Source organism: Phacochoerus africanus, chromosome 2 (genome assembly GCF_016906955.1).
Source record: "Phacochoerus africanus isolate WHEZ1 chromosome 2, ROS_Pafr_v1, whole genome shotgun sequence".
Taxonomy (NCBI): Eukaryota; Metazoa; Chordata; class Mammalia; order Artiodactyla; family Suidae; genus Phacochoerus; species Phacochoerus africanus.
The window spans coordinates 256,792,159-256,815,134 of NC_062545.1; the positions used below are offsets into that span (position 1 = coordinate 256,792,159).

The window sequence follows — 22,976 nt, forward strand, 5'->3', positions numbered from 1 at the left end:
TGGCGTGAGGGTATGTGCCTTTGGACTACATCGTGGAAGCCAGCACCATGCAGTCCATGGGCATATACACTTGCCTCAAGGCCTATGTCATCGAGGAGCTGCTGGAGCCGCTGCTGCCGCCAGCGAGGAAGAGGAGCCGGGGCGAGGGAGGGCAGCGAGAGGGGGCTTGGCCAGGTCCGGCCGGCCGCACCCCACCACTCGGCCCCTCTGACCTCCTGCCTGCTCTTTCCTAGGGCTACATCGGACTCCCTGGGCTCTTCGGCCTGCCAGGGTCTGACGGAGAGCGAGTGAGTATGCTTCATTTACTTCTCACCCACCCACCCATCCCCTCTGCCAGGAGCCAGCCTGGAGAAATCACAGAATCCCTCCTGGAGGAGGTGCCCTGTGGTTGAATAGGAGTGACCTCAGGGGACAAGTCAAGGCAGCCACCTCCCAGACACAGGGAAGAGCACATTCAAAATCAGGGACTTATGCTAATTTGGCAAATTTAAGGACACAGTCAAAGAGCTGAGTGTGAAGGGGGAAATAGGGGGAGTCAGGCCAGAGGGAGCCTCTGGGCACAGTTATACGGCACTCAGGGGCCGAGGTCAGGAAAGGGACTCTGGTTGGAGAGCCTGGGGAGCTTCCGAAGGGCTTTCAACACATGAGAAATAGGCTCATTTCACATTTCCAATCAAGGGTCTGCAGACCATGGCCCGTGAGCCAGATCCCACCAGGCACCTGTTTTGTAAAGCTTTCCTGAAAGCACATCGCTCATGTGTTTATGTGTTGTCCGTGGCTGCTTTTGCTCTCGGTACGGAGACCCTCCGGCCCACACGCCTCTGGAACTTCCTCTCCATCCCCTCCCTGCCCGAGCCCCTATTTGGGAACTCAACTGCAATCTCATCAACAGAGAGACGGGGTAAAGAGATTCTTAGGGACGTAGAAGGAGCCCTTACTGGAGACCTGCTGAATACGGGGACACTGGATGCTTTCTTTAGGAATCTCCCCAGCTCAGGTCCACCCAGGCCCCAGCCCCACAGCCTCTGAGGACTATCCACTCAATGGACCCATACCTGGCGTCTCTTGTGTTTGTGGACTGGAGGCCAGGCCCTCTGTGACTTCCTCTTGTGGGCGGCAGAGGGGCCGGCTGGGGGCAATGCTGGCTGTCTCCTGCCAGATTCTGTCCTGACCTCTTCCCTCTTTTCCCCACAGGGTCTGCCTGGTGTTCCTGGCAAGAGGGGCAAGATGGGTAGGCCGGTAAAGATTTTCCGTGTCTATTACGCAGATTCTATGGGTGAACCTGACCTCCCGCCGGCCCCGCGGCCCCCTCCGCCCATGGCCCGGGCAGCCTTTGCTTCTCTCTGCTCTGCCCTGACTCGGCTTTGAGTGTGTGGACGTGCACGGGGGGCTGTCTGGGCCTCATGTCCTGCTGCCAGGACACTGAGTGGCTGCCTCCTGGCTGGGACTGCGGGTTCCTGTGGATTCCAGACCCCGCTGGTGGGGGGGAAGCCTTTCCCTGTGTGCCTGGCAGCTGTTCTGCAGTGCGGTTCTGTGTCTACGGGGCTTTTCTTGTCTGGGTCATGCATGTCCATGCTGAGGGCTCTGCTCGGATCCGGGGATCTTGTCTAGATTGGGTGTCCGTGCTTCTGTATCAGAGAACACTCAGTCTCCCTGTTGTTTTGGTGTCACTCGTTGCACTCATGCACACGCAAGGCCAGGGGCACGGGGGGTGGGTGTTGAGCAGGCCCACAGGAGGCATGACCACAGGAAGGGCTCAGTGGGAACCCCGGTCCTCCATCCGTGGTGTGATTCTCCATCGAAGCAGGATGTTGTTTTTCCCCTTGTTTGGGCATCTGGGCATCAGGAAGAAAAAGCCAAGGCACAGGGAGATGAAGTAACTTGCCCACAGTTTCATGAGTCATCAATGGAGCCAGGATTCTAACTCGGTTCCTCTCCAGGACCTCTGATCTCAGGGTTGGCTCATGTTCGCTAGTTGGCGATAATGCTGTGAAAGTGGATTCCCTAGAATCTTTGCCTGGAGGCAGGGAGTGGGGTGGGCGGGAGGGGGGGGGGGGGCCCCGCAGGAGGTGACATTCGCTCTGGTGATCTCATTTTTCTCAAGGGGAAACTGAGGCTCTGAAAGGTGGAGGAATACACCCCCAGGGTCCCGCTTCCAGGCGGAGGGAGACCCGAGTTTGTAAATAGGCATCTTTCCTCGAGGCCCCGCCCCTCTTGGTGGCGTGGGGCGCTCTGCCGCTGCCCGCCAGGTGAGCTCCTAGACTTGGAACCATCCTCAGCTCTGGGTCTGGGCCTCCCTTGGCTTGTGCTTGATGGAGAAGGGACAGTGGGGGAAGTTAGAATGTGAGAGGCAGCTGAGAGGGAGCCAGGAGCACACGAGGGTGGCCAGAAGGGGGGGTGTCTGTGATTCTGGGGTTGACAGCAGCTGTGTTCATGGGCAGCTAACCTGTCATAGTACAGGGATGGGGACTCTCTGGGGGTCAAGTGGGGAATACAAGCAAAAGCCAGGTCCTGGCCTCAGGGAGCTGACAGAGAGGGGTCCTCACCCTCAGACCTAGACCATTCCATGGCTGACAGTCCCCCTGTGCCTGAGAACTAACCTCTGACACCTGCATGAGGACAAGGAACTGCATGTGATGCTTCTGGCTTCAGAGCAAGGACCTGGAGTCTGGGAGGGTGGGGCTGGTATCTGGATCAGTTCCTTAAGCCAGGTGGCCTTGGGCAAGGAGAACCACTCATTCATTCATTCATTCATTCACTGACATCAAGTGTGTGCTACGGGCCAGGCCCTGTGCTTGGTGCTGAGCAGTGAACAAGACAAAATTCCCATTCTCAGGGCAGCCAGCCAGCCAGCCAGACAGTGATTGAATGGAGGAAGAGATGCAGGATGAGTGGTCGAATGTCAGATGGGCTCTCTGTTAGGATGGGGTAGGGTAAGGGCACAGTGAATACTTGGGATACAGGCTAGTGGATGAGTTGGTCCAGGTCGTCCAACCCACATCTTGAGAACCCTGAAAGAGGTGAAAATGGGGGCCATGTGGCTACCTGGGGAAGAGTATTCCAGGTTAAGGGAACAGCAAGTGCAAAGGCCCTGGGGCAGGAACGTTCCTAGCTCTGAACTGCAGTTTTCCCATCTGAGAAATGGGGATAATAGCTTTGAGCTCATGGGGTCATCGTTGATACTTGTCCTTTAGTAAGAAGTCAATAAATAGTAGCAGTAATAGATTCTATTTGTAGTTTTGTGAGTGGTTGTGCATCCCTCTGGGCCGTATGACTTTGACCCAGTGGCTGGGTCTGTTTCCCCACAGTTTAAGTTGCAGAGTAGGAAGAGTTGACTCACTTAGAATATCTCACTGGGGCCCTGTCCCATGACCCAGTGCTCCCTGTGGGGGATTCGCTCCGCCTCCATCCTGCGAGCCCCACAGAGAGCCAGGCACTACCACTCTGCGGATGAGGAGATCAAGGCTCAGGGTGTGAATGACGTGGCCAAGGCCTGGTGCTTCTGAGAGAGCTGGGTTAAAATGCAGCAGCCAGAGCTTTGACCTCTTGTCCCAGCGTGTAGTGCTGGGGACAGCACTATGGCCAAAGCAGACCAAAGGAAAAAAAAAAAAAGTAACATTTTCTGAGGCCCTTTTACCTGCGTGGTATTTGAACCACACGCTGTTCTCCTACTGATTCCCGAAGGTGAGGTTGGTTGTACCTGTTTCCCAGATGAGAAAACTGAGGCTTCAAAGCCATTTGCCCAGAGACCCTCTGAAGCCTTGCCGGACTTAAACCCTCAGCACTAACAACTCGTTTCTGCTACTTGCTTCAAGGTCCTAAGATTGCCCCCTGCCCTCCACGATGAGGTGTTCCCTGGCAATGGGGTGTCAGGCGTGGGTGCGCGGAACTGCCCACATTCCGCCAGACAAGCCCCATGGCCACGCAGTACCCGTGAGAGCTGGGAAAGTCTCCTTGACTCTGGTCCAGCTGCCACGGCCGGCAAATGGGCAAGGGCTGCGTCGGATATGATTTCATATGTGTGGAATAGGACCTCATATCTCTGAGTCCCTAGGGCTCTGTCTATGCCTGTGCCCGGCCTCTGAGTCTGAGTCCCTCGGCCCACACACTCCTTGAGCCGCTTTTAGGGCCGTCCCCCTGCGTTGTGCTCCTGAGCCTTGGATCTGAATGGCAGGATTGGGGGCTCCTCCTGTGAATGGGTTTTCCTCCTGTCAAAGCTTTGGGCCAGGCAATTTCTAGGCACTTACTATCGGGAGGAAATGTCAGGAGAATGAGCTGGATGCCCCCGTGCCAGATCGCAGCTGGCCTCATTTCTGGCAGGGCTGGTGATGACTTTTCTGTAGTCCGTTTCTGTCCAGCAAGCAAAACCTCAGGCCCATGCCCATGGCCTCCTCAGTGTCAGACTTGGAAAGAAGGTGCATGAGAGTCTATTGCTGATGGGAGCTGGGAAAGGCAGTAGAGATCAGAGCAGTCAGAGCTGTAAGAACCTCAGTGATGACCTGGCCCAACCTCTTTATCAGACAGATAAGCAGAGCTTATCTCTGCTACTTTATCAGACAGTAGTAGCTCAGAGAGGCCAATAATCTGTCCAGGTCACACAGCAAACTGGTGGCAGAATCAGGGCTTGAACCCAGGACCCTTGCTTGCTCCTGCAAGATTCTCTCCATGTCACTCTTCTCCGCTCTGTGCTCACATCTTCAGCCTCCAAAGGAAAGCTTAGCCCACAGCTCTCATCTCACACCACCTGCTAGGAAGAGAAAGGCGTTGGGGTTTCCTGAGGAGGGGTCCAGATAGAAGATGTTACGAACTGGCCTGGAATTGAAGGGGTTTCTCCTGGGCTAGCCTGGCCTGTTCTAGGCATGGTGCAGTGACACTCACAGTTGGAGACCAAGCCATGTCTATCATGGGGCCTAGGAAGATGCTGCAGTGAATCCTCTTGTCTGGCGCCCTGTGGCTTCACTATCAGGCCCGCTGGAATGCCTGGCAAGGCCAGCCCCTGCTCACAGCTTCTCTCGTGGCCTCTGGCCAGGCCTGCCAAGGCTGGTATTGTGCAGCGAGTCAGGCGGGCAGACCCTAAAGCTTAGAGCTGGAAAGGTCTAGCCTTGGCTCCAGCTCCCTCTGTGTGTGGCTTGGGGACAATTGGAACTTGTCCAAGGCCACATGCCTGTCTGGGGCAGGACAGGGCTTTTCACGTGGTTCAGTTTTGACTTCAAACACTTTCCACTTCTCAGCCTGTGGGGAGCAGGGAGCAAAGTGGCTTCCAAATGGGGAAACTGAGGCCAAAACAGGTGAAGGTTCTTAGCACTGGTGATGCTGTGAGCTGGGGGTGTGGTCCCCAGTGTCTCAGACTTGAGCCGGGGCTCTTGGTGACTGGGGGTCCTGCTGAGAACTGCCTCTCTCCTCCTTGCTCCCCGAGGCGACTTGGTGGGTGGATTCCCAAGAGGATATCAGAAGGTGGGGTGCAGAACATCAGGAGAAAAGGGTGCCGGGACCTCAAGGGGTCAGCACACTAGGAGCATTCGCATCCTCTAGAAAGGAATATAGGCTGTTGTCAGGTACAGTAGGAAGGATGCTGGTCAAACCCGCACAGGAACTTGCCGACTTTGGAGACTGTAAACGCTGTAACGAGGTCTCCAAGATCCTTCTGCAGCCTCTTCCCAGGGGTTATTACAGATTCCCATTGTTGGTGCCCAGCCAGCAAGTGATGGCAGAGTAGAGTTTTCCAAAGGCTGGATGACAAGCATCCCACCTCTTGCTCAGCCCAGGGGAGGTTGGGCAAGGTGAGCTGTCAGGTGGGATGAGCGGGACTAACCATTGTGCGAGCCAGGGAGCTAAGTCTTCAAGACACAGCAGGGCTTCTGATCCTGGAGGCCGCAGGCTTTCCTGCCCCTAGATCCCACCTTCTGGAGCAGACTGCCTGGAGGCAGGGGGCTGGATGAGATGGCCCCCGGAGGCCTCCTCAGCTCCCAGAGTCCCGCTGCGGTTCCGGGTACAAGGACTCCCCCCGTTTTCGTGTCTCTTCCTCTGAATTGCTGAAGCCAAGAGGGAAGGTGGAGTCCTGTCCAGATCCTGGTTCTGACTCCCCCTGGGCCTTGTTCTCCTCCAAGTACGAGGCATTCAGTTCCCTGGGGGGGGCCCCGACCTACGGACGTGGAGAAACCACATGGCTGGGGCCCAGCAGGGCGCCGAGCTCATTCCTTGGGCCTCGGGCCAACCTGCTGCAGCCAGGAGCTGGGGCCTGCAGAGGAAGGTCCCGCTGCTGCCGCCGGTCTGGGAGTGCTCGCCTGCACCAGCGGGTGCGGCCAGACAGGGCGAAGCAGGCGGGGTGGAAGTGGCTGCGGGTGTTCAGCTCAGCAGCCGCCTCCCTGAGATCCAGAGGAGCAAGCCTCGGGGCGGGCGAGCATGTGGAGCCAGGATGCGTGGCTCCGCAGTGGAGGGATGCGACAAGCCAGCGGGGTGCTGTGAGTCTCCCCACTGGTGACTGAGGTGCTGAGGGTCAAGGCCTTTCCATCTTAGACCATCTATGATTATTCCAATCACAGATCTGTTCCAGCTCTTGTGAAGCCCCTTTTTTCCCCCAGCCGTTGTGCTCTTAATTACCCTGAGGTCCTTTGCGTGGCTGCTCCGAAGGAAGGGAGACAAGATGGAGCTGGGGCAGGGTATCGAAGCCACCATGCATTTGGAAGCAGAACCCGCCCTCAGCCTCAGGAATGCCATTTTCGTTTGTGCATTAGCCCAGGGCTCTTGTGAACCCTTGAGAGGCCACGGGCTTGCTGTAGCCTTTTTGGTGTATTCATGGTCCATCATTGCTCAGAGAACCAGCTCTGGATTTCCTGAACCACCGAGGTTCAGATCCCGGTTCTGCTATTCCATAGCCGTGTGACTCCAGACAAGTCCCCTAATGTCTCTGGACCTCAGTTTCCTCATCTCTAAAATGGGGCCAGTAATAGGACCTTTCTTATGGGGCTGTTAGAGTTTGCGGTCTCTGTCACTGCTGTCACCCCACTGTCATCACTCGTTGGCTATACTCAGGCTGGGTTTTGTCTGCATACGTGCCTCTCCCTGGGTGTTTGACTATTCTCAGGGCCTCTCCCTTGCTTATGCTTCAGAGACATGCCCTCGCATGGCCGCTGCCTCCTTGTGCCAGCAGGGCCTGGCCCTCCACCTGTCACCTTGGCTCATCCTCTCAGTACCCCGATTGTACAGCAGAGAAAACCGAGGCTCGGAAAGGCCTGTGGTTGGTGGAGCCAGGGCTGGCGTTGGGCTGCTCTGGTTCTAAAGCCTCACGGGGGAAGCTGGCCCAGCAGCTGAGTCCGAGAGGGGTCCTTGAGCCAGCCAGGAGTGGCCCTGACTGCAGACCCATGGGTCTGAGACCTGCCTGGGTGGCTGCTGGCTGTGAATATACTGGGCATCACAGCAAGGATCGGGGCCTGGAGAGTGCCGTCAAGGTCTCTGTCCTCCCCAGGGGAAGCGGAGAACGAGGGTGGCCTTCCTGCACCTGGGGAGCAGGCTCCTTCCTCCTGGGCCTTGTCTAGGGGTCAGGCCCAGCTGAAGGGTTCTTAGAGATCACGTTGCCCCAACCTGAGCAGGACAGAAGGTCAAACGAGGGTCTGCTCAAGGTCACACAGCCAACCGGGAGGTGAGCCCGGGCGAGTCGTGGGCTGTCTCCAGACGCTGGCCTTGGAGAGCAGAGCATGGACTCCCAAGATCCCGCCTCTTGTGGGCCATGTGGAATCAGCCTGGTGCTCGACCAGATGGCACCCCCCTTTGTCCCCTAAGGGATTATTATCCTTCTCTCTTGCCAAGCCCCCAACCCCATCCTTTTCCAAAGGCAGAGGCAGGAACTCAATGCCTTTGGAAGACATCCCTGCCCACTGTTGACCCCAGCTGATGTCTCTTGCCACAGGGGATCAGAGAGCTGTCTACCTTACAGCGTGGCCAACAGGGGCTGGACTGGAACTTTCCAGGGGGACTCTAAGGATGTGAGACGTGGCATCTCATAGGGTCAGATGTAGCCCCACAAAACTTGATATGGAAGCGCATGCGGACACACACACACACACACACACACCACTCTCTGAATCTAGTCAGATACATGTTTGAACAATCCTGCATGCCTGGATTTGCCTGTGCTCAGCTCATGCAGATGTGACAGCATCCAGAGAGGTGGGAGGGGCCTGGGCTCAGCTCTGCCACAAACTTGCTTTTTGTCCGTGGTCAAGTGACATTTCTCTCTCTGAGCCTCAATCTCCCCATCTGTGAAATGGGACCAAACCTTCCCCTCAAGGGGAGGGGGTGTCAAAGACAAGTCAGATTTTGCATGCAAAGTCCCTGGCTTGGCCCAGATCTCTTTAATGTGTCCTCTTTGCCTCCGTTGAGTGTCTGAATGAAGCCACCCCTCCTAAAGATCAATGTCAATGCCTGCCCTTCTGGTCCTAGCAGAGGCGGAATTGGAGGGGAGTAGTAGATACCCAAACAGTATTCTGGGCACATGCACACGCAATTAAGGTCTCTTTGCTCAGCCAGTATAGACTTGGTAATTGGTTTGGATTTGGGTTTCAGTTTTGGCCCTTTTAGTTTAATCTGCTTATTGGATTCCCCCAGGAGCATTAGAAACCAGAAACAAATTATCCTTCATGAAGAATCTTTACTGTTTAAACAGCCCAGACAGCCACTGAAAAACATGTGCTTTGTTTTTTATCAAATTTCCCTGGAAAAACAGTGATTTGAATTCAAGGAGAGGAAGAGGACAGGTTTCCCTGAATTCCAAGCTCGAGGACTTTCTTTTCCTTTTGAAGTAGATCGGAGTCGTCCCCCCTCCCTGGCCCCCAGAAACTTCCCCACAGCTGCTGTTTTTCCAGCTGCCCGTCTCCATCAGAGAGCATGGAGAGGGGTCAGGGAGGGGGCGCGAGGGCCAGACCTGCCTGGGCTGCATGTCCTGGCCCCTATCGCTGCTAACGCTCACCTGTGGCCATGGTGCTGATGTTCCCTATCCGTGTGGCTTTGTGTGACCTTGACACTTACCCTTTCAGAGCCTCACTTTCTTTATCTGTAAAATGGGAATCATGGCTCCACAGGGTGGCCTTTGGAGGGCATATCACAAAAACCATGGAAGGTCTGAGCTGGGAAATGCTGCAAAGGCCGTCCTTGATTCAGACAATGGGGAAAAGGAGGCCCGAGGAGGCAGGGGTGACTTTTAGAACTCTCAGCAAATCAGTGGCTGGTCCAGGCCTGGTCCCAGCTTCCTGATCCCTGACTCCCGCGAGACCAGGTCTCAGCGTGGAGCTTGGCATTTCCATTTGGGGGAGCTTGGTACTATTTTCTTTTCTGAGCCTCTGAGTACATGGGAGGGTTCCCCAGCCATGGACTCCTCTACAGGAGCTGGTCCTTGGAAAGTTTGCTTTTGTTTTTGATTTTTGCTTCTTAGGGCCACTCCCAAGGCATATGGAAGTTCCCAGGCTAGGGGTCCAATCGGAGCTGCAGCTGCCAGCCACAGCCACAGTAACGCTAGATCTAAACTGCATCTGCAACCCACACCACAGCTCACGGCAGCACCAGATCCTTAACCCACTGAGCGAGGCCAGCAATCGAACCCGCGCCCTCGTGGATACTAGTCGGATTTGTTTCCAGAGTCACAACGGCAACTCCCTGGAAAGTTCTTTATGGAGGATGTTTGTTGAGGGTGCGAGGTGTCTCAGGACTCCACAGCCTGCCCAGATTCTAGAACCAGAAAGTGTGACTGCATGGACGTGTCCTGTGTCCCCCCGGGGGTCTGGGTCAAAGCCACCCTCAGGTATAAACACTCATCTGCCGACGTTTCCTCTCTCTCATGTCCGTAGGGGTTTCCTGGAGACTTTGGAGAAAGAGGCCCTCCAGGACTGGATGGAAACCCCGTAAGTACTACGTATCTCTGGGAACAGGAAAGGCACAGAGCAAATGTGCAGCAGATTTTAGGAATCTAAGCTTTTAGGTTCAGCTGGGCCACCCATGAGCCGGGTGCTCCTGGAGGAAAGCATGATTCCTCTGAACCCCAGGCTGCTGTCTGCTATGGGTGCCCTGTGCCCCCCCCACCTCCCCAGGAGAGCCCTCCAGCCCCCTGAGCCTCTGGTCCCACCCCCCAGGGCTGGGGAAGGTTCCCTGGTCACCCCTCACTAGGGAAGCCAGGGCTGCTGCCAGCTTACAGGGCAGTGGAAATGTTTATGGGGCGGCAGCGGCCTGCGGGAGCAGATGGTTTGCAGGCTCTGTATGGAGGGAAGTTCTAAAGAAATCTCCAACACAGGCATGTTTATAGAGTTTGTAAATAAGACCAGGAAGGAGCTGGGTCAGCCTGCCCTGCAGAGCCAAGCCCGCCTCTTCCTCCCCGCCCCAGGCTCAGGCTCGGGCGGGAAGGGAAGCTTGTTCTTTGCCTGGGGGTCCAGACTGCAGCCAGGGCTCTTTACAACACTTGTCCTCCAATCTCTCCCAGGGCTTCCTGCCTGTGCAGCTGTGCCCAGCTGTGCCCTCATCAGAGGTGGCTGCTAGATCCAAAAGCAGCCCCCGATTATGTGCTAATTTAATTCTACAAATGCTCCCTGAGCCTCACCGCGCTGGGGCTGACCTCCAGGCTCCCTGGGGCGCAGGAGAAGCTCAAACAAAGCCATTCATCCATCTGAACCTCAGTTTCCTTATCTGTACATCACGGGGATCAGATGCTGCCCTCGGGGCTGTGGTGAGGATAAGGAGAGAGGGCGGGAGGTGTCGGACCCAGGACACGTGTTCACGGGCTGGAGGGGTTGTAAACACCAGCTAGTAAGGGGGCATGTGTCCGGCCCTTGAGGAGCTTGTGGCCATCTCTCAGTCCATTGCAGGAGATGAAATGAGGTCGGGGGGACCGGGGAGGTCCCTGTGCTAGGGAGGAGGAAGGGAGAAGCAGGGAAGACTTGTCCTGGGGAAGACGGCATTGGAGCCAGGATGAGGAAAGAGGTGGATGGACATTCCAGGTGGAGGAAAGAGGGCTGGCAAAGGCACAGAGGTGAGGGACCAGTCTTTCCTTCGGTGGATCAGTTACTGGATTAACCACTATGAGAATGTGCGACGTCATCCTGGAAGCGCGCTCGGGGGAGGGGCAGTGATGTCTGGGTGCCCTTGGCCCGGAGGAGCAGGAAGAGGACTGGAGGAGGGGGTCCCAGCTCTGCCACACAGTTGAGTGACCTTGAACAAGTCGCTTCCCTTCCCCGAGCCTCAGGCCCTCCATTTAACAGCCAAGGCTGCTTCTCACCTCCTCCTCCTCCTCTCGGAGGTTATAGGGACCACCTCCTGTCTGGGACTGCACAGATGAAGGATAAGGACCCCCTGGAGGAGGATGGAGATGGATAGTCGCCATTTCTAGAGCCCCCTATTTTCAGTCGCACCTTTGCACTTTGAACTTGACCCCAAACCCACTACCTGTGTTTTCTGGTACAAGCAATTCCAGGTCCATTTTTAGAGGTTTGGGAAACGGAAACTTGCCCACGGCCAAACACGACCTCATCCCCAGACTCCCAGGCAAGAGCTGTGCAGCCCTTCAGAGGCCCTGAGAGGCAGAAACCCAAGAGCCTCCTTCTGGGGCTGGAGGTTGCTGGGGGGTTCTCTGAGGGGGCCCAGCACCTCCCGGTTGAGAGGAAGACTGGCCTGGTGGCGCTCATCTTAAAGCCCCCACCGCTGTGTTAGTTCCTCACACTTGACTTTGGGGAAATTGCATCACCTTTGGAGCCTGAGTGTTGCCTTCTAAGAGGTGAGAGTGAAATGAGATCTAGCCCAGGCACCTGCACATCTCTATTGCCACAATCAGGATTGCGCCCATTCTGTCACCTATGATGAAGATACTGGGTTTGGAAGTCCACCTTTCCCATTTTACAGATGTGGAAAGCTGATGGCAGAGGGGGCGGGGTCTCATTCAGATTCGAGGCCAGGCTCAGCAGAGTCAGGAACAAGGAATGGGTGCCCATGTCAGGGGAGGCCTGGAGGGCGTAGCCTTGGGGGAGACAGAGCAAGTAACCATGGCCTCTCTCTATTCGCAGGGAGAACTGGGCCTGCCAGGGCCCCCAGGAGTCCCCGGCCTCATTGTAAGTACCCCGAAGCCTGGGGAGGGGGAGGACCAGGAGGCAGGGTGCTGGGAGCAAGCCACAGGTCTTCCTGCAAACGCCTGTCTCTCATCAAACCGCAGGAGGAACTGGGGAAGCAGGACAGACAAGTCAAGGCAGGGGGCTAAGGGAGGCAAGCCCTGCTGTGTGGCTTCAGGTGGCTCACCTACGTTCTCTGAGCCCATTTCTTCATTAGTTAAATGGGGATGGGTACTGGGAACATGAGACAGCCATGTGCTTTCATACCTGCTGCCTGTCCATCGATCTGCAGTGGCAAGTGGTAGCATGCCCATTGGACAGGTGAGGCGCTTCAGGTCCAGAGGAAGGAAGTGACTGGCAGACGAGCTGAGGGCTCTGGGCCACGCGAGGCAGTCTTTTCCATCTTGACCAGGGCACTGAGTTTGGAGCCAGACCACCTGAGTTCAAGTCACAGTTCTGCCACATCCTGGCGGTGTGACCTAGGCCAAGTCACTTACCTTCTCTGAGCTTTAATTTCTCATTTGTAAAATGAGGATGATGGTAGAATCCTCTTGGGGTGGTTGTGAGGATCGAATGAGGCATTGCTTATACTGTCTTTGGCACAAGGTCTAGCACTCAGTAAATGTGCAATTAGCAGAAAATACTTCTATTTAAAAATATTTTGTATTGTTACTATCTCCTGATGTACTTGGGACTAAGAGAAGCTGGTACACAGGGAGGTAGGAGGCAATTTGACCTCTGACTCCATCCAGGCTGGGGAGCCTGGTGGAGCATGCTGTTAACCAACACCAGTGCCCCCGCTGGGCCTTCGGAGGGTGAACTCTTGACCTGAGGCCCGGCCCCAAGGGCTAGTGACAGACTCAAGCCTGGGAAATGAATCTAAGAGTTTTCCTGAGGGTCTGATGCCTCTTCTCCTCTGTCCCTTGGGTCATCCCTCATGGGCTTTGAGTCTGGGGGCTCACCCAAGTAGACTGTCCCCTAGTTTGATAAATGGGCTGCCAGCTTTGGCCACTCCAGCAACTGTGCCGAGAAATTCTATTGTGAGGGAGGCTAGTGAAGGCTCTCGGGTGGGGGGTGGGGCATTGCTTAGGGGAGACCAGTCCTGGGAAGAGGACAGAGGCTACCCTTGCAGTATTCTCCTGCTCTGGTGGGTGATTGCAGAACAAGGGCCGGATGGGGTGGAGTCAAATCAGCCTCCTCCTGGTTCTGTGGTTATGGCCCCACTTCTCAGGGAAGTGATCTGTAAGATGGGGTCTGCTTGCCCACTCTTATTAGGACCACAGATGCACCTAGTCTGGTCCAGTCCCATGGCTAAGAGGGCAATCCTTAGAACCAGATCACCTGGGTTCAAATCCTAGCTCTACCACTCATTTAACTGCAATTCTTTTTTTTTTTTTTTTGTCTTTTTGCTATTTCTTGGGCCGCTCCTGCAGCATATGGAGGTTCCCAGGCTAGGGGTCGAATCGGAGCTGTGGCCGCCAGCCTACGCCAGAGCCACAGCAACGCGGGATCCGAGCCGCGTCTGCAACCTACACCACAGCTCACGGCAACGCCGGATCGTTAACCCACTGAGCAAGGGCAGGGACCGAACCCGCAACCTCATGGTTCCTAGTCGGATTTGTTAACCACTGCACCACGACGGGAACTCCATTTAACTGCAATTCTGAGCAAATTTTTAACCCCCGGTGCCTCAATTTTTTTTAATCTTTAAAATAATAGTCCCGGATCCAACTAGGAACCATGAGGTTGTGGGTTCGATCCCTGGCCTTGCTCAGTGGGTTAAGGATCCGGTGTTGCCATGAGCTGTGGTATAGGTCGCAGACGTGGCTTGGATCTGGCGTTGCTGTGGCTCTGGCATAGGCCGGCGGCTACAGCTCCGATGGGACCCCTAGCCTGGAAACCTCTATATGCTGCGGGTGTGGCCCTGGAAAAGACAAAAAGACAAAACATAATAATAATAATATTAGTCCCTAACTTGGGAGAGTGTTGTGAGGATTTAATGAAACTAGTACATATGAAGTGCCTCGTACATAATAAGCACTCAAGAAGCACTAGTTAGAATAACAATAATAAATTAATAGTAATGACTTTATTACTATCATTTGTAAATAAATAACTACTGTTAATAAATAGTGATTCAGGAGGAGGAGGAGGAGTCATAGTAGTAGTGTTTCACAAACACACACATGAGATATTTTATGCCTGGTGGCAACCCTCTGAAACACTGCATTGAGAAAGATTTCAAAGTCACATTGGAGATTAATGGGAGAGGGTGCTGCAATTGATTGGTGATGTCTGCCTTGGCTTGGAATTAGGAAGCGTCAACCCTCAAGTCAAACGTTTGTCATGCCTGAGGTCCTTTGCCCAGCACCTTCTTTGACACAAGGCACTGACCTGAATGCTTTGGAAAAAGAAATACTTGCTTTGAGTGGTAGAGAACCTGAACCTGACTTGATGAGGACCTCAGAAGTCTTCTGGTCCAGCCCTCTCTAATCTCAGCAGGACTCCCTTCTGGAGCATCTTGGTTGTGGTCATTCAACTCCCAACTTGAACACCGTGGTGTTAGAAGCTCCCACCTGTGACATCCCATCCATGTTCACAGAGCGCTCCTTGTGTCTCGTTGTGTAGAGTTTTCCCATGTTTTGAGCCTAACTCCTCTCCCTGCTCCTGGAAGAAGCTGTTCAAGATGTAACGATGGCTGTTGTCTGTTCTTCCTAAGGCCCCTTCTTCAGGCTATATGATCCCCATCCCCAAAGCTTTTCTGCAGGGATGTTTACATGTCTTGGCTGTCATCCTTGGCACATGCTCCTATTCGTCATTGTTGGCGTCCTTTACCTTGGATCCCGAGAGGGGCAAGGATATTGCTTGGCTGAATGCACAGCCCTTGGCCCTCCTGACTCTATAAAACCCTTTCCCACTGATGCTCCCCTTTCCCCACCACAGTTAGGGCTGCCAGATAAAATATAAGACGCCCAGGGAAATTTGCATTTCAGATACCATAGTTAAAACACATTTATTCTAAAATAGCATTCATTTGTTTGATTGTTTATCTGACACTCAGATTTTAACTGGGCATCCCGTATTTTTCTATCCTCAGCCTGGCAGTCCTCTTAGGAGAATCCCATTGGACAGATGGGAAAACTGAGGCCCTTGGTCAAGGTCATGCACAAGGCAGGAAAAGATGGAGGCATGATGGGAGGCCATGTCTCCCAAGCCCTAGTCCAGGGTGCTCCTCTTCCTAGCCCCCCTGAGGGGCCTGAGCTAAGGCGGAGCCCCGGGCACCCCTGCATTTCTCAGGTGCTGTACCGCGCCCCATGATGCCCCCTTGTTCCATGTCTTTCTCTGGCCACTTTCAGCCTCGCTTCCCCCTGTTTTTTATTTATTTATTTATTTATTTATTTATTTATTTATTTATTTATTGTCTTTTGTCCTTTTAGGGCCACACCTGTGGCATATGGAGGTTCCCAGGCTAGGGGTCTAATCGGAGCTGTTGCTGCCATCCTACGCCACAGCAACGCCAGATCCGAGCCTCGTCTGCGACCTACACCACGGCTCATGGCAATGCCGGATCCTTAACCCGCTGAGCAAGGTCAGGGATCGAACCTGCAACCTCAAGGTTCCTAGTCAGATTCATTTCCGCTGTGCCATGATGGAAACTCCCCACCTCCGCCCTGTTTTTAAATTCCCTTTGGGGGTAAGGTGACACTCCCATTTTCCTTGCGCCTGGGGGGTGGGGGTGGAGGTGGGGGCGGGGTCACAGGGCTGGACTCTCTCTCCGAAGTCACCACTGCTTTCCAACTCTCTCCCACCCAAGACACCCATCCTCAGCCTGGATTTTTGGGAACAGCAACTTCTGTGCCTGGGGAAAAAAATTGCCTCCCTGAAAAGCTAGAGAGGAAAGGAATTTTCTAACCAGGAGCTAAAGCAAAGAGGGAGCATGAGTCACCTATGGTTTTCCAGAGGATGTGGGTTTTTAGCTGAGCACATGGGAATTCCACTCCTGATAATCATTTTCGTGGCGATTCAGATGTATTAGAGGCTTTTTGTCTAGTCAGCTGAAGCAACTTGCATGCAGATTGAAGCCGAAACTTCCCTGTCTGCTGGGTCCTGGCAAGCGAGAGGAAAGTCGAGAGAAGCCAGATGAACATTTAGGGAGCTTCTGTCTGCTCTGCGTGTGCTTGACACGCATTAGGCTGGGCCCCTGGAGACGCTTGAGGCAGGCGGCAGCAGCCCGGTCGCCCAGATGGAGAGGCTGGCGCCCCAGATCACCCGTTAGGGACCTTCAATCCAGCTCTGTGTGATCCCCTATCCCGTAAGCTGCTGGTGGGGACTTCCCACATGGCTCACAACACCAGAAGCTGCTGGTGGCCCCCTGCAGCCTCCAAGGTGGGACAGCCTTGAAACAGCCCCCTCTGAGTCATTGAAACCCTTTGGCTGGCCCTCAAGAGAAGGGGGCCTGGTTCCAGAACCTGCTCCACAAAGATTTCTGTCTTTTTGATTCTGAGTGACACGAAGGGCGTTTTGACTCCTCCATTTAATGAGCCCCAAGGAATATGTGAAGAGGCTGGATCCCAGCATGAGGGACATAGTGGACAAGTCTACTATATTCTGTCACTAAGTGACCATCTGGTTGTGTTTCTTTATCTCTAAAGCAAGGTCAGGAACCCCGTTAGCTGACATTTACCAAACCCTTGTGCTAAGTATGTAATTGTCACGGTGAGTCTCTGAGCAGGAAGTTGGATTACAGTTGTTCTAAGGAAACTGAGTCTCAGAGAGGCTGAAGCGCTCATAGCTCACGCACTTCACCGCTGCACCTCCCACCCAGCGCCACATGACTTCTGTGCTGCATGGAGAAAGCAGATGTGCGAGTGTGGACTGGGCAGTGCCAGGGACTGTTCTCTGTGACAGATGTTGCTTATTTAGACCGCACAGGAGCTGGGACTGGCCACAGCCCCTGGGTCCCCATCCCCAAGCTGCCAACCTCCAGCAGAATTTTTGGAAAGAGGCCTTGTTGCCGGCAAAGGAAGTTCCGGGGAATATTGCAGCAAGAGCTTTCCCTAGAGGGTTTGTAAACGCGAGTGCACCTGTTGATCAAGCCGCTTTTAGTTGAGCACCTCCTTGGCAGCATGAAGCAGGCGGTGGCCACCTAGGCACCAGTGTCAGTGGTTGTCAGTGTGGAGCAGGCCACGAGCGAAAGCCATGGCCGTCAGGGGTCCGGCCTGGCCTGAGGGGTCAGGGAAGTGAGGCTGGTGCTGCGGGTGGAGGACAAATGGGTGTTGGCTGTGTGAGCTCAGGGCGGAGCATGCTGGGTGTGGGGAACAGTGGCTGAGGATGGCTGGGCTACAGAGGAACAGCAGGGCAAGAAGGGGAGCAGAGAGGGAGGCTCACCCAGCATGGCTGCCATCAGGGTGGGCACCGGAAGCCCCAGGTCCCCAGACAGCCTGGGTGCCTGCTGGCACATGTTGCGGGGAGGGGAGGGGAAGAGTGGGACTCTCAGCTGTTTTTGCATCTCAAGCCTGTCCTCACACCCTGTCACTTATCCGTGAGGGCAACCAGGAAAGCCATCCTTGGATCCTTTATTAGAGTAAATGGAGTCAATCCCAGGCTTGTGAGCACAGACTGTGGGGCCAGATGGACAGACACACCTGTTCTGGTCCTGCCTGTGTCCCCTGCTCGTTGCTTAAGCTTGGGTACATTGCTTCACCTTCCGCTAAGCCTCAGTTTTCTCGTCTGTGAAATGGAATGGCACTGACGATGGTGCTGACCTCTCAGGGTCACCGTGAGCAGTCGGTGAGCGTCCGAACAGCCAGCACCATCCCTGGCCCAGCCACGCTCCCACAGACGAGGATTTGACAAGACTTGGAAGTGTCTGGAGTGGTGCCTGGCACACAGTAGGAGCTTTTTCAGTGGTGGCGGATGCGGTTGTTGGTTGTGTTTGTGGCGAGATAAAGAGCAAAGTGTATTGAGCAGGACCTGGGCGTTTAGGCAAGTGTAGAAACAGGTTTCAGGCTAGGGCCATTACCGTTCTTTCTTATGGGACACGATATTGGGTGTCACTTGGCCAAGCTGCCTATGACGGTCTTAGGCGAGGAGCAGACTGATACTCTGCAGCCTGTCCCTGGGGAAACAAGGCCAGGGTTTTTTTCTTTTCTCCCCTAAATGCTTTTATTGCCCAACAGGAGGGTCCCACCGACACGAGGAGAACCCGCCCTGAGCAGCCACCTCCTCCCTACATGCTCTGCAGCCGGAGCCCCCTTTCCATGGGTTCTTGGGTGGGATGCCCACACTGTCCCTCGTCCTCCCCCCCTCACCACAGACCCCTTTGGAGAGGCCCGTAGGGGTGCCTGTGGGTGGTGTGGTGCCCACATGGGCGTCGCTCAGGCCTATACTAAATTCAGCTTCCACCCAATAAGCCGCCTTCAATCCTGGGGTGGGGACGGAATGAGGGAGCCTGTGTTCCTGGAGCTGCTGGACAGTCCTCTGCTCAAGGTCTGGCCCCTGTTGGAGCCAACTGCACCAGCACGACCTCCTCTGTTTATCTGTGCAGCATTCGGAACTCTAAGGGGGCCATCCTTGCCCCTTTCCTCGGGAAAATGCTCTTCTCTGAGGGGCTGGCTTCCCTTCACTCCCGCCTCTCCTGGGCCAGCAATCCTGGCTTCTTCTCTCCAGAGATCACTTAAGAACTGCTTAGAAGTTCAGGGAACAGATTGCCTGGTGTGAATGCCAGCTCTGCCCAGCTCTGCAAGTTGCTCAAGCCCTAGCCTCTCAGAGGCTCAGTTTCCTCATCTGTAAAATGGGGCTAAATAGCAGACGGATCTTTAAGGGCCATCTTGAGGCATGTAAAGTGCTTTAGCACGGCACCTACCGGCCAGCGTTATTTTTATTATTATTATCACCCTCTAAATTGAGACTGTGCTTTCTTAAAATCACTTGATGGGAACGGACAGCAGAATTTCTTTCTCTCTCTCTCTCTCTCTCTCTTTTTTTTTTTTTTTTTTGCTTTTTAGGGCCACACCCGTGGCATCTGAAGGTTCCCAGGCTAGGGGTCCAGTCGGAGCTACAGCCACCAGCCTACGCCATAGCCACAGCAACACAGGATCCAAGCTGTGTCTGCGACCTACACTGCAGTTCACGGCAACGCCGGATCCTTAACCCACTGAGCGAGGCCAGGGATCGAAGCCACAACCTCATGGTTCCTAGTTGGATTCGTTTCTGCTGCGCCACGACGGGAACTCCAGAGGCAGAATTTCCTGGCCAAGGCTCAGCTAGGAGGTTTGGTTTGACCCAATCGGGCGGGGACCCTGTGGTTCAAGGGAGTGGGAGGTGAGACTCGGCAGGGCCTCAGCCAGGCCACGCCGCCGTCTGCAAACTCTGCGTTTCCCTCCATCTCTGTCCCCAGGGGCACTCCACCACATAGCCCCCCTTGGCCCTTGCCGGGAGTCTGGCAGGAATGGGATGTTTCGTTCTCTGCCTCCCTCCCTCGAGATGTCTCCAGGCAGCTCCCATGGGAACCCATTCCTGAGCCCGGACGCCTGGGGCGGCCTTTGTTTCTCCAGTGCTTCAGAGCACTTGCCAGGGCCCCTGTGCAGCCTGACTCGGGTGTGGGAAACCGAGGCCCAGAGAGGTCAAGCACACTGACTGAGCTCACACAGCAGCTGGACACTTGGATCGGTCACAGAGGACAGAAAAGGGAGAGAAGAGAGTATTTCAGGGGCTCCCTTTCTTCGGCCTTTAGCTGTGAAAGGGGAGGGCAGGCAGTGAGGAGACATCGGAGAAAGAGGGTGGGCTTGTTTAGAGAAAACGAAATAACTCCTTCGCTGTAAACCAGAGTTTTTCACCTCCATGCCATTAACATTTGAGCCGGATAATTCTTTGTTGTGGGGCCTCTACCCACTAGATGCTGGTATGGCTCTTAGGCCATAACCACCCAAAATGCCTCCAGAGTGTGGCAAGGACTTTATAAGCCAATTACTTCTTGAGAAAACTCTAGGAGGTGCAGAATATGAATCCGTGTTTTATTTTTTATTTTTTTGCCTTTTTAGGGCCACACCCGCAGCATATGGAGGTTCCCAGGTGAGGGGTCCAATTGGAGCTGTAGCTGCTGGCCTACACCACAGCCACAGCAACACCGGATCCGGGCCGCTTCTGCAGTCTACACCACAGCTCACGGCAACGCCAGATCCTTAACCCACTGAGTGAGGCCAGGGATCAAACCTGCATCCTCATGGATGCCAGTCAGATTTACTTCTGCTGAGCCATGACAGGAACTCCTTGAGTCTGTGCTTTAGATGAGGAAGCTGAGGCACGGGGAGTTTGGCCCCCAAAATCACACAATGAGTGAACAGGAGATGGGACCGAGTGTTGTGGCCTTGGTGGGCACTGAGGCACCACCTCCCGGCCTTTCCCCAGCCCTCAGCGAAGGAACGAGGCTTCTAGGGTCAAAAAGCTCTGCTGCTCCTGCCTTAGACAGTCTGATCTGGCCTGATGCTGGGTCTCCAACCGCTGGCCCAGAATCTGCCCGCTGCTCTGAGTGTCCTGCAGTGTCCAGCTCAAGTGTCTGTGATTGACAGCCCCACTCCCTCCTTGCTGCCATCCCAAGGAGATGGCCCAGCTTCTGGAAGCAGACAGTTCCTCTTCCTCACCAACTAGATGAGTGGAAGCCTTGTGTGTGCTTATTTAACCCTTCCAGCCGCAGGGGCGAGGGATCATTGTCCCCATTTTACAGATAGAGAGATTGAGGTCCGCACAAGCCCATGAAATGCCCTGGGTCCCCCAGCTAGAATGGGCTGGAAAGAATGTCAGCTGGGATGGAAAGAAGTGGCGGGAGGTTGTGGCAATCAAGAAATGAGCTTGGGAGGGAGCCTCTGTGAAGTTCGCGCCAGGACCTCCGTGGAGGTGAACATTCCCAATTGCAGGATCAGCGCAGTGGGGTTGCGTCCGGGATCCTTCCGTGGCCAGCCTCCCGTGAGCCACCTCTCATGGCATCCCCTTCTCCTTCTCTTCCCAGGGCGACATGGGAGCACTGGGTCCGATTGGCTACCCAGGACCCAAAGGCATGAAGGTAAGTGAGAGCCCCGTCCCTTAATCCAGGTCTCATCCCAGCTGGGCAGCCCCTGATGCATTTGTTTCAGCGCAGAGGGAAGGGTGCCCTGATGCAGTGTTGGGGGAGGGGGGCACTCAGAGGGGGACCGGGTTGGACCCTGGCAGAGCAGGGGCTGAGGTCTTAGTGAGCCAGTCATCGTCCATCTGCATGTCCTTTGTGCCAGCTATATTTATCAGACAGCGGTCCTCCAGCTGAGCATGAGTCAGATGTGGTTCCGGACCTCAGGGCACTGCAAGTCCAGGGGCGGGGACATCGCCAGGGGCATAAAAACTATAAATGGCAAGCCAGGGAGCTTAGGACACCCCTGGGTGGGATGGACATGCAGGAGAAAGATGGGCTGAAACTGCCAGGATCACCATGTTTCAGAGTGATCCCATTTGGCCAGTAAGCGAGTGACACGGCTCATTAAGCCCACCTCTCCCCATCAGCCCCCTTCTCCCCTGGATGTGTCCAGAACAATGTGGCTCACGAATCAACTGTCCCTTCTCGTATTCCTTTGATCCACACCATGGCCCCTTAGGCTGGGGTTCATTTCCCCCTTTGACAGATGGGACAACTGAGCCCTGGGCTGGGGTGTCTCATCTGGGGTCTTGCAGCAAACTAGTGGGTTTCTGCCAGGGCCCTGACTTCTGGGGCTGTGAAGGTCCCTCACAGCTGAATCCTGGCCTCTGTCTTGCAGGGACTGATGGGCAACGTGGGGGAACCCGGACTGAAAGGTGATAAGGTGATCTGAATACTCCCTTATTGCACTGTGTTTTATCTGCATGCGAACCCCCTGGGCCTCGACGCTGCTGCTGATTCTTGCCAGGTCCACTCCCCTGCACTCTTCCTGCCTTCCTTCTGGCCCCCCTACATCTGTGCTCCCCAGATTCTTCTTTGTAACTCTGGGTGGGACTCTGCAGATGGCTCTGGAGTAATGCAGACTTTGGCAGGCAGAGCATGAGGGGTGCTATTGAGGCCTGGGGGGTGGGGAGGGTGGATAAGGTAAGGCAGGTCTCCGAATTTGGAGAGCAAAGCTGAGGCCAGCATCTGGGCTTTGAGGCCAAAGTCACAGAACAGAGAGGGTGAGGGTAGGGGCTGGGGAGCATAGGGCTGAGATGATGGGCTCCAGGGCAAGTGTGATGTGGGGTCCAGAGACCCCCTCGCAGGCACAGGAGGAACCAAATCCACAGAAACCACCAGGATTGGAATTAGGAACCTAATCCTGGGGTCTGAAAAGGCAACGGAAAAGCCAGGACGGGCCTCTGAGCCCCTGACCCGCTTTCCTTCCAGCTGCCACAGGGAGGCCACCCTTGCCACGTGTCCTCCACAGCCCCGCTGCTGCACTGACCCTGTGCCAAACCAGAGCTGGAGGTGGGGAGGTGGGACCATGGAACCCAGGGTGGGGCAGCAGCTAGCTTGAGTCCTGCAGCATCTGAGCAACAGAGACACCGGAGGAGGCAGGGGAGGTGACAGGAGGCTGTGCTTCTGTGCTCTGTCCTGCGGCCATCGTGCTACCCTCCCCCCTTAGCTTTTTGGCAAAATCAGGCACCCCGAAGAGGGTGTGGGAGAGCTTCTAGGCAGCATCCAAGTTTCCACAAGCCTGAGCAGTTAAGAGCTGCTCAGCAGCCCCCCGGGGCCAGGCTGCCTCCGCACCTGCCTTCAGATGACTCTCCTCCTAAGCCTGAGGACCAGGAACAGGTACAGCGCTGGGCACCCTCGGAGTGCTCTGTGGGGCTAGCCCGTTGTCCTCCACCCCCCATGGGGTGGGAAGCATGCCGAGCACACACACGGTAGCATCAGGATTCCAGCCC

At 55.1% G+C, this 22,976-nt stretch overlaps 1 protein-coding gene across 1 annotated transcript in view; it reads left to right on the plus strand.

Annotated features, from left to right (window-relative positions):
- Positions 1–22,976, plus strand: part of COL27A1 (collagen type XXVII alpha 1 chain) — a 154,770-nt gene that overhangs the window by 54,579 nt on the left and 77,215 nt on the right. The window contains 6 exon segments of the mRNA XM_047768236.1: positions 234–287; positions 1,195–1,239; positions 9,840–9,893; positions 12,039–12,083; positions 21,088–21,141; positions 21,863–21,907. Of these exon segments, the coding sequence (XP_047624192.1) occupies positions 234–287; positions 1,195–1,239; positions 9,840–9,893; positions 12,039–12,083; positions 21,088–21,141; positions 21,863–21,907 (297 nt within the window).